Genomic DNA, 14,568 nt, shown 5'->3' with positions numbered 1-14,568 from the left:
TTGAAAGATATTTTAAAAGTACTTGATACAATGATTTGAGAACAAGAGATTTCCCTACACCAGCGCCACCTGTTACAAAATATTTAACGGCTCTGTCCTTGTTTTCATCCAATGTACTATGTGATAGAATATTTCTTTTTGTTTCTTGTTGAGTTTCTGTAAAAGTGGATATAATTCATTATCAGCCATTCGTGGTTGTTGAAGATCTTCAATAATGGGATTATTTGTACTGATGCCAATGTCCTGTCCAATGTCATATTTAGAATGACTCTCATCACATGGTGCAAACATACTCAATGTGTCACTTGGCCTTGATCCTTCTAAAATGTCTTGATGTTCCTGATGTTGTGTATTTGGAGCAACATTATCAAACATATCAATGGCTGTGTTTGTACTGCTTCAATAGCTTGATCTAATTCCTGAGCATTTTTATTGTACTCCTTTTCTTTAGAATCTACTTCAAATTTCACTTGCATGTAACGATCATAGTATGTTTTGCACCCTGTAAGGAGTTCATTTTCATTTCGCCAAGGATAAAACAACATTATTAACTCTCTGTAATGATTTTCTTTGTCTTTTTCCCTATGGAAACGAACATATCTGATAACTTTACTTTTGGTGCGTTTTTTATACACAAGGCCACGTATCTGATATATTGTGTTGTTTTCATCATCATCATCCTCTTCATCAGTTTGTAGAAGTCATCATTATCTTGATAATGATCTTGCGGGTTATCTTTTAACTTTTGAAAACTGTACCATGCTGCCAAGTCTGCCAAGCACAATTTCTCAAGGCTTTTGGGCGCCTCTCATATTTTTTCAAGATGCTATCACTTTCTATGTCAGTAGCATTTGGACGCATGTTTTGTATGTCATCAAGAGGTTTCAATAGGATAACTCTATCATCAGGGGTGATGTGTTAATAAATGTGAAGCCGCGTGAAGCTCTTCTTAGTCTCATTTGCATAACAAGGTAAACAGCTTCTTGAGCACTAACTTCAACATGATTAAGGAATTTGTTTCCTATATGCCTGACACTTTCTCTGATATCATGACATCCTTCCCTTGCTTCTTCCACAGCCCTACTGAGCAAATTACTCATTCCACGTTGAGCTTTACTAATGTAAGATGCGATGTACATGGCACATGCATATGGATCAAGAATGAATTGAATGTCCATGTTTGCTCTCCAAGCTTTGAGTAGGGTTTCATTGTAGCTGTTAATTCTTATTTCATTTGGTGACCTCTTGAGGAATATTTTATCTGATGTTAGAGATGACTGTATTGCATTAATATAGGTTTGTTCATCAAGTTGTAGTTTATTTAAGAATTCAGAAAAAGAAAGAGTTTCTCCAAATTGTAAATCAGTAACAACAGTCTTGATATTTTCATAGTGCTTTTGAAGGATCTGTTCTGTGCTTTCATCAGTATCCATTGGCAATGGCTGCAATATCATTGTTCTTGGCATAGGTGGCACAGGAAATCCAAATCTGCAAACACATTGGCCTTTTTTCTTACAGGTTTTTGCATGTCTGTGCATTTGATAATTTATCAATTCAGCGAAGGATTCATTACTGGTATCATTTGAACATGTAATATACTGATCTATGAATTGTGTGATGTCATCATCACTATTTTCACCATATTGTGGTGCATCTTTAATCCATACAAGCATGTGTATATGTGGTGATCCTCTTTGTTGGAATCCACTCTGTAAAAGTAATCGTGTATTTCACCAATTGGATGATGTGAGCTCATTAGGAAATCATGCATAAATCGTTGAATGAATAGTCAAAGTGTCGAGCACACGAACAGGGTCAGATTTTATCAAATCAGATTTTGTATTCCAAGACATGTTCAATACATCGTCATCTGTGTATTCCTTGTTGTGAACTGTCCTTCCAAGAATTTTCAATAGATGTATCCATTTAGATTCTGCTGATGAAAATGACATGAAAAATGTTGGAATACCAAGTTGACGTATCATGGCAAATATATCTTTCTTTGCACTCTCCCAGTATGGTGGTGAACCTCTAAGTGTCTTCAACACTCTGAATCCCTCATCAAGTCGAACAATTTTATCAACATTTTGTGGTGATTGAAGCTCACCAGCTGTTAATTTGCGGCCCTTCAGATTACATTTTCGCAAACATAATGTTGCCTTGTCTTTAATCTGCTTGATTTGTAATTTTTTTAGTTTAAAGAAAATGTTAGGCATCGACTTTGCAACTCTCCTATCTTTGTGTCGAAGTTCCCATTTACACAATGTACTATATAATACAGGGACTATGCGTTTCTCTTGTCTGGGTTGACCACAATATATTGTTGGAAATGAGAGCTCCTCAGAATATTTGTCTTGAAATATTCCTAGTGGTTTATTGTTCTCGCCTGGTGCATAACAAACTGCGCCATCAGAGTCTGTGTGTTGATCATATAAAGGTGACAGCATTGTATCCAATGTGCCAGCAGGATGATCTTCCAATTTTATTTCTTCAGTCCAATTATCATCATCATCATGATCATCATGATCATTACTGTCATCTTGTTTACATGTTTGTTTGTCAGACATGTGAGAATAATCATGATCGTCATTTTCCTCACAAAATTCCTGCCAATTGTGGTTTTCATCCTTTCTGCAAACAACCCAATCTGTAGATATTGTAATCAGTTCTGCTTTATATAAGGGGCTATTTTTAACTAACCAATTAGCTGCTTGTAAGACTTTCACTGGTCTGACATTCTCTACCTGATAGGCATGACTATAGCTAATCTTTCTTTTAAATTTAACAGGTATTGTCTGCGATTCATTTAAAGTTCTAGGTAATGTAGAGACAGTAGTTGATACATCAGCTATAACATTGACTATGTTACCTCTGAGACTAACTTGTCTACCTCTTGGCAATTCTCTTATTTGCATGAATGGAATGCGTAAGGCAACAAGTCTTTCTTCTAGTGGATGTAACTGTAACTCGGGGGGAATTAATGGAAATGACATGTTATTGGCCACAGAACAAGGAGGCAACTTTGACTCTTTTAAATATGAATAACAAGTTTTACATAATGGTGCCATATCATTATCTGTAGCCTGAGATGATGCAAAGGTGTTTAACTTTTCTTTAACATTATTGTAGTTCAAAACACTTTCTCTGTACCACAGCTGTTGGCAGCACACACATACAAAATTTGGGCCATTCTGAACTGCACCGTGAAAAATTTGTATCAGCTCTTCAATAGATTTGGCAGCACTACATCTTCTGTTGTTTAGTTTGTTTAATCTATCTCTCATTTGCTCTCTCTCTCTATATGATTTATCAGTTCTTTTAATACTTTTAATATTGGCATCTCTGATCTTTTCGCTTTCCCTGAAGACCTGGTCAGTTCTCTTTGTCTTTTTAGCATTAGCATTTCTTTCCCTTTCATTTTGTCTGTACTCATCATCACACACCGTCTTAATTTCTTTGACTCCCTATTTCTGTTGTTTTCAGTTTGTTTATATACATCATCACTTCTCTTTGTTTTCTTAGCAATTACATTCCTTTGTCTTTCAGTTTGTCTGTACTCATCATCACACCGTCTCAATTTCATTGATGTCCTGTTTCTCTTGTTTTCAGTTTGTTTATACACATCATCAGCTCTCATAGTTTTCTTAGCATTGACATCTCTTTGCCTTTCAGTTTGTTTATACACATCATCAGCTCTCATAGTTTTCTTAGCATTGACATCTCTTTGCCTTTCAGTTTGTCTGTACAGCTCATCAGTTCTCATAATTTTCTTAGCATTCATATCTCTTTGCCTTTCAGTTTGCCTGTATGCTGGATCAGCTCGTTTATTTTGCTTGGCTGTTAAATCTCTTTGCTTTTCGCTTTGCCTAAACTCTATTTGTTCTCTCTTTCTCTCTTGGCAATCATGTCTCTCTGTTTCTCTATTTCTCTATAATTTACACAATGTTCATTTGTCGGCATAGAAGATTTCTCTGTTTGTACTGGTCCAAAACTGTTTACATTTATTGCTTGTGACAAATTTTGCTCTGTGCTTTGCAGAAAGTCATAGTGACCACTATCAATTTCTCCTTCAACACGGATTGCATGATACAAAGATGTATACTTACAGAAGAATTACCAACAGTCTCTAATGGTTCACTTAAAGTGTCAAGATGAACTGCAATATTAATGTTATATGCAAGCGCTGCAGCATTTATTTCAATGTCCCCTCCATAAGTTGCATTACCTGGTTCAGATCTGGACATATACTGCCTATAGTCATCTTGAGAGACAATATGCCATCTTTCATATTCACCTTTAATTGGATCCTCATATCTGTCCCAATGTTCAATTACACAGTCAACGGTACCTAATCTTATTGCATGATGATGATCTTGTGTTCCATAGAGTCCTAGACTTATAGCACGGAACAAGCAATTACCATCACCTTCGACATTAACCTTTCTGTAACATCTGTGAGGAGTCTGCAACTGTCTTTTTCGTTGCATGTACAATTTACTTCTTTCATTTTTTGCTTTTATGCTCAGTTTTTTTACTCTCATTGTACTTTTATAGTAACGTTGTGTTATGGGTGTGCTTAATATTATAATATTCTTACAGTCAATTCAAGCACTTGTATAGGAAGAAAAATTAATAATTTGACTGATGTTGCTTATTGCTTCCTTGATTTCTTCTGATGCTATGAAAAGTGAAACCTTAAAAGTTGAAGTATTGATGAAAGAATGATTGTGTTTGTTGAGATTGTAGACTATGAATGTGTTATTGCTTGTCAATATTGTGCAGTTTAGACGTTGAACCCTTTCACTACAAAATTTAGGTCCAACTTTATTGGGGAAGCTGGACCTAGACAGAAAAAAGCAGTTAAAAGGGTTGTCAGTTATAAGTAGACAATGATAGAATGTGGTATGACTGTTCTTGTTTATTATGAAGTAAATGAATGCCAATTTTCAGAAATTGTAGAGAAATGTCAGTCTTCCTTATATATTCAGTACGCTGAAGTAATTCTATTTGATTGCAAATAATCTGCCTGTAAACAATACTCTTGTTTCCTATCAGGAAGTAAATGATAGAGCACTAACTTGTGTGCTGTTAAATATTCACGGTATAATTTCACAATGTACACTGAGGAAGACAAAGACAAACTTTACTGCCTTATTTTTTTTCTTCTGCAAGTTAATACTGAATATTATCAATGTCAAATCAGTTGTGATCTAAATGCGAAATTAACCACAACAGTGTTTGCTCAAAGTACTATCAGCAATGTTGTAACCAATGCTTGTTGACTATCAATTTGTGATCTTGAACGCGCCTCTACAGGCAGTCTGTACCGTCTATGGGCAACTGTGCCTCAACTGGGCAATCTGTGCCTCTTATAGGCAAGTGATTGTGTTGTACCCCTTTGGGCAAGTTATTGTTTGCGCCTCCTATGGGCAAATGATTATTGCGCCTCCTATGGGCAAGTTATTATTGCGCCCTTCCTATGGGCAAGTTATTATTGCGCCTCCTGTGGGCAATTTATTGCTGTGCCTCCTATGGGCGAGTGAATTTTCACCACGTATATGGCCTCCTGGTATAATCTGTTAAAGAAACAAAAAATCAAAGTAAGACATCCATTGCATCCTGTTAAATATACATATTTGTACCAGTGAAAAAAATTGGCAAAAAAGATGAATTTGATGTTTTACAACATGTAAAGAACTTATTCCATTTTTTTCATGGAAATTATTGACCAACAAGTTCATCATTGATGACACGACACCATTCCTACAAAGGCAAGTTTGCATGACATTGGTCCAGGTATGTCAGACATATCTTTGTGAATGGCCACAAAATATAACATAATGGCTGCCTGATGGCATTGATAGTATCAAAGAACAAATTGAAATCGGTTTGGGCATGTCTGAAATATCTACCTAGATGCCTGAATGCACACACAATGAAAAGCTGCATGGACTAACAAAGAATGGCAAAAGTGAATGAACTCACACAAAAAAATATGTGGATTTAATTGGAATGTCCTAATGAATGCCCTGTGGTGATGTAATCATCAATAGACCACTTCTGCAAATGAAAAAAACATAACACCAAGGATTAAAATGACCACTGTCATAAATTTTGTTGACTCCATGAAGTGCCATATCATTTACTAGAACAGTGATACAACATTATCGAAAGCTCTGTTAACATTTCTCACACAACTTCCATGTCCAACAATCTCTTCAAATAGCTATCTTAATGTTTTTGATGTGTGTATGACATGTCATTTTGTTTTAATGAAATATAAGGGCAACACACGGATGTAAATCTCATCAAATTAAGTTTATCTTTTAGGACCCATTTAAACCTCATTAGTTCACTCATAGAGTATACTTTTCATGAATAATAAATGAATTCATGGTTTATCATCACTTTGTCCTGTGACATTTCATCACATTACCATTTTGTCCTCATAATGATTCATTCAACACTCAAAGCTGGATAAGAAAGGGCACTAAAATTAATCTGCATATTACTAAACTTGTGTATTTTTACAAGCTGTACTTTAGAAATTGTCAAAATTTACAGGATGGAAAGTCAGGAAATCTCCACACTACACACACACACTAAATTGATCAGTTCCTACCAGCCGACAGGCTTTATTGATCTATCAACAATTACAGTGGTGGCCTACTCACAGGATCTTGCAAGCAATATTTGTCTGGAAGTTATAATATGATGAATAAATGTCATTTTTTCATTATACAAGCCTTCCCACCTATGGGGTGGACCATTTGATATCCTGGGGGGGGGGGTCTGGAAGATTTTTGGGGGCATTTTACATTCTTATTCGCTTTTGATGGTAACGCATTTTCCAAGCAAAGTCTTTGCCACTGAGTACCAACCATCGAAATTCAGTAGCTTGTCCCACATTATAGGAAACTAAAAAGTATGTAAATGATCAGACATATTATTATGACGATATCATGAAAATATTACCTGAAACCCTTTCGGAGCACCACAACAGACCCTATACACAAACAATAATAGTAACTATTCATCATTGCTACCAGTGTACCTAGAATATCCATGTCCCCGCGACATCTACGAGAACGAAAACTATTGCCCAATCTAAAATCCCTAACCCTAATCTATGGCTTTGCCACGACAAAATTAGCCTAACCAGCCTATGACTCTCGTCGATTGTCACAAAACAATCTTTACGTGGACTATTTTTATGAAATAGTAATAACATTGACACCAGTCAGTTGTTATTCTTCGTGCAGGACCTCTCGTGTACGCTAAGGGATACGCTGTCGGGCCGGACCCACGTGGGTTTTGGAGACAGTGCAGCGTACACAGAAATCTACCCGACCTAGCTAGCTCTGCGTACCGTGCTGTGTGTTTCAGGTGTTACACGGCCCCACCACATCTAATGGATGAATTCTACAGAGGAGCCAGCGTAGCTGACATTGGCGCACGCCAAGAAAACATTTAATCACAGAACAGTGAAGCGTAAGTAATGGATTCTTTCAATCATGCTACAGACTTTTTAAGGTTTGTGACAGAGGGCCTTGTCTGCCTTCTTACAATGAAGCAACTACAGCTGTCATCTCTGAACAGTCGACCCCAAGACTCACTTTATAATGAGCCAAAAACGTGCGCCAGAAAATCTCAAAAGCCGTTGCTCAAAAATATGGGTCTAAATGAATACAAAGGATTTGGAAGACCTCATTAGACTAGATGAAAGATGTGATGATGTAGATGATAGTGGCGGGGGCCGGGGAAGGCCCGAACACACAACAGGGTACGCAGGGCAAGAGCCGACCGTACAAATCTATGCCATGAAAAAGTCAAGTTCGGAACTACAGCTCCCAGTCGCGATCGAGTCACAGTCGCGCTCCTTCTCAATTCTTTTGATGCATGTACCGTACTATTACTTTCTCAACCGTAAACTCAAAGCGTCCAAGTCAAATCGTGGTATCGAACAAAGGTGCATACATCAAATCACGACATAGAATCAACACATCACACACAAATTACTTTGAATTACTTACCGACACCACACCGACAGTCCATCAAAATCACGCTTCAGAATTTGTACAGCAAAAAGCCGGATAAGCGTACTCACAGCACAGAAAGGCTGTGGAGACAAGCGAAGAACTATGTGCTCGTTATGATACGACGGTATAACTTGATTTACGCGACGATGGCGGGGAGACGAAATGTACAAGTACAGTAAGTGCAGTAAGACTGGCTTTATGCCGCTAGGGTTTGTGGGTAAAATGTATCCAGCTGTAGCCAACCTGGACAAGCACATTTCACAGCGCCCTCAAACAGTCGATTGTTTTCACTTGTTATACGCGGCGTAACAGAAAAATTAAAACTTTCATAACTTCATTAATATCCAAGCCACGCCCACCAAAACCTTTTCAGTTCTAGCCATTTGAATTCTGAAGATGTCTACCAAATTTGACTGAAATACGTTCAGCCGTTTTTGAGAAAATGGACCAACAGACAGACAGACAGACAGACACACAGACAGACAGACAGACAGACATCGCTGCGACATATGCTCACGTGTTCACACGTGAGCAAAAAATGTGTAATGGCAATGAAATATTCGAAATACATCATCAAACTTATACAAATAATGCATTATTGTACGGCTGCTCATGCAAAATTCTAAAAGAATAATATACCAGCCACAGTTGCGATTCAAGTATTTCTTCTCAGTTAACATTTTACTCGGAAGTTACAGTTTGGCTCTACTGAGGAAAAAATAAAAAATTCCAAGTATTATCATTTTATGCACAGACTTTCGACATGCAGATTTCACCATAATTTGAACAAAACTGAATCACGTCATCCCTGGGAAAATTCATACCTGAAATTTTAACCAATCTGAATGAGGACATTGCTCGAAAGTTTCGTATTATATTAAATTTTACAGTTTTTATATTGTATTTATATTAGAGAAATCTAAAAACAGAAAATGACACTAAAAGTGGCATATGCAAATTCAGTTATTTGAATACGCTGAATAAAGTTATCCATGTAGACCTTTATACGTGAAATTTGGCAGCATACAAGTAGTTTTAGAGAAGTAGATTTTTTAAAAAGTGGACAAAAACGTGAGAAAAAAATAAAATTTAACAAATGCAAAAATAACTCATCCAATTTGACAACTGTGACGCCATCATAAAATAAGAATAAACTCAAAATTAGCATTTCATTATCATATCATTATCTGAGTAAGGTCATTCTTGAAGACTTGTTGTCAGAGTATGAACATTTTCAGACCAGGGGTAACCGGTTTTAGTGTGAAGTTGACGGACGACGACGGACAATAGAAGCTGTACGCCGGACAAAATAGGCCCCGTGTCACTGACAGCGGAGCTATCAACTCGGAGTAAAGCTAATTATCCATGGTTGGTGAAGATTTTTTATGTAAATAGTGCAAATGACCTTATCCGCTTCTTGAACATCACAGATCTTCTCTCCAGTTGATGGGTTGATAGTTGGAAATGTTTTACCACTTATTGAGTTAACAAACTCATTGTCGATGAAGAGCTATAATAACATACATGAAAAGAAAAAATAAATATGTATCATATAAACCATATTTCAAACAAACCAAGATTACTATTATGAGTAAGTACATTCGTGTAAGCACGAACTTCTTGTTGACCAATGTCAGACACTAAAAAAATAAGTTTGTTATGCTTGTAGAGGCTGATGTTAACAACAATTGTGATTAAACGTTTTATTGTTTAAAATATCCATTTTTAAACCGAAAGGCATTTATATCATCACATTTACACTGAAATACGTAAAAACATGTACAAGTAAATTCAATGGATATTATGGTCATATATGACAAGGTATGTTAATTGTGTTCACGGAAACTTTAGAAAATAGAAGAGTCAAAGCAGTTTGTGTATGAACTGATCCAGACTTGTTCAGGTCGGCGAATTTAAAAAAAATAAAATCATTTGCAATAGTTTCTCCTGTGTCTCTCCTATTTCATTCAAACCTATTTGGAATTTGGCAGCCCATGCCAGGTTTTCTCCAGCGATTGAACGCGTTACCTTTGAGTCTGCGCAGTAGTGAGTTAGTTTCTACCGGATTCACCGACTTTGACTTCTTGCATAGTACCGGCGGCGATACGGAACGTGTACACAGTGACACAAATACAAAATGCTTGACAGCCCCCCCCCCCCCCCGGTTATTCTGGCTGATAAGAAGAACGCATGCGCTTCGACATCGAGTGCGTTAGGGAGCCGTCAGTAATTACAGGGGTGGGCCGGGGGAAATCTGCGCACACCTGTATCGTTGTCGAGAGTTCTTTTCCCAGAAAATATCATAGGGAACCCAGAAATGTGGTTGTTGTTGTTTGTATTGTTATTCATGTTTATAAGTCGTGTTGTTGTTTTTGACCGATAAAATTCAACAAAGATAACTGTTGTGTTGTTGTTGTGTCACACATAATGTAGATGTCGTAAGAAACGCTACAAGTTAGTGTCCTTGTAAATACAAACTGCATCTCATCAGTGATTTATAGCAATGTAGATCGTGCAAGAAAGCCTATACCCTTTGATTCAGGTGCAGCCAACGAACAATGCACTTTTAAAAAGGTCCTTACTATGATAAGATATATTGTGCATGACAAATAATGTGAACTGACTAATTTTAAGTCAAGAGGGTAATTAATTAGCTGTTCATAATTTGCCCTCCCACAAAAAATTTTTCGACTTACCTCCCACATTCAAACTTCATTTTTACCCACTCTCCAATTATTTTTGCCTGTTTCCCCTCCCCACTGTGAATTTTTGAAGCTCCCTCGCCCTGTAGCGAAAAAAACTTGCCAATTTCCCCTGCCCTGGAAACAATTCCCTTCAAAAAGTTTTTCGCCAAGCCCTGTCCCCAGGAAAATCAACCGATATCCGCCCTGCCCTACAAAAAAACCTAAAATTTGCTCCCCTACCACCTAAAAACATGTCCCCTGCCCTAGCAAAATTAAAATTTCCCCTGCCCTAAAAAATTGCTACTGGAATAGCTTTTTCGATGAATAGCTCGTTGGCTGCACCCTTTGATTCGGGGAGAAACTCCCCTGTGCAGCGTTCACCCCACTAATGGCGTTCACCCCACTCACGCGTTTCACATGAAAACAGAACACAGTACAAATCATGGCGTTTACCCCACTCAAACATTCACAAATCACAGATTTGAACCAAGTCTAGAACTGATCTTGGTGCCTCGAGACGGTTCCAGAATTCATACTACGTTTGCGGCCGCATACACCCGTCTTTGCCACAAGTTACACAACATAAAATCCTGCATGCCACGTGCACGGGACAGTGTTTTACCATGGTACTTAAAAGAGAATATCTTTTTCAGCTACATGGATTGACCGTGGAGGTGATACATACCTACACGGTTCGACGACATTTTAGGTAGAAAACTGTTGTCGTTTGGTTGATTGTGAATCCAAATCACGAACATGCTGAGCGCACGAGGGTGTGAAAGCGGCAGTTAGGAATATTGGTTAAAAATCATGCCGACGATTCGGGAATATTTGCACAATTGCAAGGGAAAAAAGTAATTATTTACTGAAATGAGTATTGTCTGCTACCAGAGAATGGTCAGCGATTCAGATACTTTGCGCCTGAAAGCCTGGAAATCCTCATAGCATCGTGCTTCAATTACAGAATATGTCGGAAGCACAAACCGTAAGAAACAAAGTTGTCGTGGCGAGAACTTTTTTGGCTACGATGATTGCATTGACAGTCGTTTTCGCCTTTTCCTTGTTTACGGCAGACGTTCACAGGGGCAATATCCACTTTCCATTATTATGATCATGGAGGTACTACTACCTCCATGTTATGATGTATCCCTGAATGTTAGTCATCACAACAAGAATGCGACACATACATGAAATGAAAGAATCTCTTTTCTAGTTGCTGCTGATTATTGTTGTTAATAATTAATGCAATGAAACACATTTACGATTTATTTTTTCAGTTTGGGCTCGCAAATGTCGAAAAATTTTCGTCACGCCCAAAACTTTTAACAATTCATCAATGATCTAACATTAACTGAGGATTTTTAAAGTTTGATCATGGGTGTTAATCAGTAGTATCAATGATATACAAACTTCGGATTTTAGGTCTACGGTCTTTTCAGACAAATATCGTTGTTTCATAGCTTTAGAACGAAAGCAAATAATGTAGATGACTAAAGACCTTGACAACCGTTACCACAAATGAATACAATAATGCTGTATTGCCCAGATTTACCGGTTTATCATGCCTGTGATTGAATGCGTTCTCAACGAAACTACGTATCTTCAAGCAATCTGTAAACTGCATCTTTGTTAGGAAAAAGCTGCATGAAATCCGGTACACAACCAATATTGCACTATCAAAAGAAAAAGGCGGATATATCCGCAAGTCACTTATCACGCCCCTTACAACTTTGGCTCATTAAAACAAAAGTCGCACAGCGGAAGTAATAAAGTTCCCTGGTGTTTGCCACTGTTTCCTGTCCAATCCTTTCTATAGCCTATGGTCAGATAACATACACCATAGAAAATGGTCAATGTCTGTGGTTAGGCTAAGGTATCACGAGTCGCTAATTGCATTCATTATAGGATTAAACCATTACATTGATCATTCCACATTGTGTCTTCTCACGGTCCCTCCACAAAAGACCGTGGTCTTCTCGAGAAACGATGGAAAACACACGCCAAAACTATGCGAATGTGTTGTCAGGAATCCATTTTATTTACGTGGAAAAAGAAGAAAACTGAACTTCTTCGCAACTGTTTGTACCAATGCAATCGTTTGGTATTACACTTTGTAACGGTCTGAAGGATTGTCACCATCAGTATTTACCGATCAACGGGTGATAAAACCGTACGAGACCATTTCATTGCATCACAGGCTACCCAGACACTATTAATAAGCTCATTATTGAGTTTTTCTCACTGTTTTCTCTATCAGTTCCTCTCTCTTTATGACCACCGCCCACACGCTTGCCCTCTAAAAAGCGAATTGTACTCTAACTTCTATTAGTAATATCCCTGTTTCGTAGTGCATCATGAGTGTTAACTTGATAACCAGCATTCGATTAGACTTTCCAAAGACATTGTTCAGCCTTCGTCCAGTTGATACCGTCGGTCATGGGTGATTTGTGCAACAAGTTACTGACATGTGATAAAAGGTGCATCGGTTTCAACAAGAATCAAATTGAAAGCACAAAGATACCAAAATAAAAAATACGCATGGTTTCGTCAATGTCAAAGCTTGATTAGAGTGGTCCTTCTGCAGCGAAATCATCTTCAACTTTTTCATGCAAAATGTGTTTTCTCCAGCGATGTGTGACTGTTTATGTGAATCTTATTGGCCGATCGTCACTATATTCTCACCAGCTTTGGGAGTCTATTTGTATTATTCAATAATAACGGTAAGATTAAGCTAAACAATTGGATAACAGCTTCCGAGACGCTGCGCATTAGTTCCTGTGTGAAGGTACGCAACGGTCGGCTGAACGAAAAGTGAGAAGCGCAAATATTATACCCCACTCTAAGGAAGTTAAAAGACAATACTGCAATTGTTTTACCTCATGAACACTTTTGTTCTGCACATCGCTTACATTTTTTTCTGGGAGCGTGTGAAATGCTGAGAATGTGTTCTGCCACTGTCATGACTGTACATGTAATGCTTATTATTGTGGACAGTTTGTAAAATCAAGACTCCATGTCATCAGTAACAATGTAACTAGCGGTAGATTTTGCTTGTTTGTAAACAAAAATAAAAACAGTTTCGCTCGTCGTCTCTGTAGCTTTGCCAAGAAAAATCTAAGGAACAATACGGCTAGTTTTCAATCGGGTTCGAACCCACAACATACGGCATCAGTCGCCTAGCGGAGAGGCCACAGAGAGAACTGCTCGGCTAAATCTCCACTCCCAAAAAAGAGTGGTTCAATAGCCGGCTAAGTTGTTACATTTTTCTGACTGAGACCGCTCCACACGTTGTAGTGTTCGTGAAGCACTCGCGCAAGCATGCTCACTATCACACATCGCACATACAAACTATATCGAAGCGAAGAAACGAATTTCATCGCTTTAACTTGGCGAACGATAACCTCGGGGACAATTCTGTCCACCAGCAGAGTTATCAACCCAGGGTAGAAAATACGGCTAGTTTTCAATATTTTTTTTCTCTTGGCTTACCTGTGTGTACTTGACTTCTGGTTGGGCTATAGACTTCGACATCGTAGCTCGCGGACGACTGAGAAATTCAACGACTTGATAAAAACTGTGAATGAATAGTTCAGGGCGAAATTATATACAAAAAGAGCTTCCGATGGTAGGTTCCATTTCAAAGAAGGGAACATACTTATAATATAAGCCGTCATTGTCACTTACTGCCATTGTCAAGGTGATTACGATATGTGAATTGAAATGGCACAAATACCACATTTGCGTTCATACATGTTGAAAAGACAGAAAGATGACTTGTACAATCTTTCTCATGTAAAATGAAATGCCTATCTAGAATCGGAATCTGGTTAGTTGTAAAAATTACT

General features: G+C 37.9%; 1 protein-coding gene and 1 long non-coding RNA gene across 2 annotated transcripts in view; both read right to left on the bottom strand.

Moving 5' to 3' along the window:
- LOC139122035 (aldehyde dehydrogenase 1A1-like) overlaps window positions 1-14,357 on the bottom strand; it is a 38,295-nt gene extending 23,938 nt beyond the window's left edge. The window contains exons 1-2 of the mRNA XM_070687401.1: window positions 14,213-14,357; window positions 9,445-9,549 (exon numbers count right to left, since the gene is read on the bottom strand). Coding sequence (XP_070543502.1) covers window positions 9,445-9,549; window positions 14,213-14,254 — 147 coding nt within the window. The 5' untranslated portion in view covers window positions 14,255-14,357. The remainder of the gene's footprint in view (window positions 1-9,444; window positions 9,550-14,212) is intronic.
- On the bottom strand, window positions 4,899-8,302 carry LOC139122037 (uncharacterized). Its single transcript, XR_011549382.1, has 3 exons — window positions 8,034-8,302; window positions 5,986-6,060; window positions 4,899-5,576 (listed from the first exon to the last, which is right to left on the bottom strand). It is a non-coding gene; the product is annotated as an uncharacterized lncRNA (long non-coding RNA).
- Window positions 14,358-14,568: the final 211 nt, after the last annotated feature.

This window comes from Ptychodera flava, chromosome 21 (assembly GCF_041260155.1).
Source record: "Ptychodera flava strain L36383 chromosome 21, AS_Pfla_20210202, whole genome shotgun sequence".
In the NCBI taxonomy this organism is placed as follows: Eukaryota; Metazoa; Hemichordata; class Enteropneusta; family Ptychoderidae; genus Ptychodera; species Ptychodera flava.
Note: the sequence above shows the minus strand (reverse complement) of the source record. Positions and strands in the feature narration are given on the sequence as shown.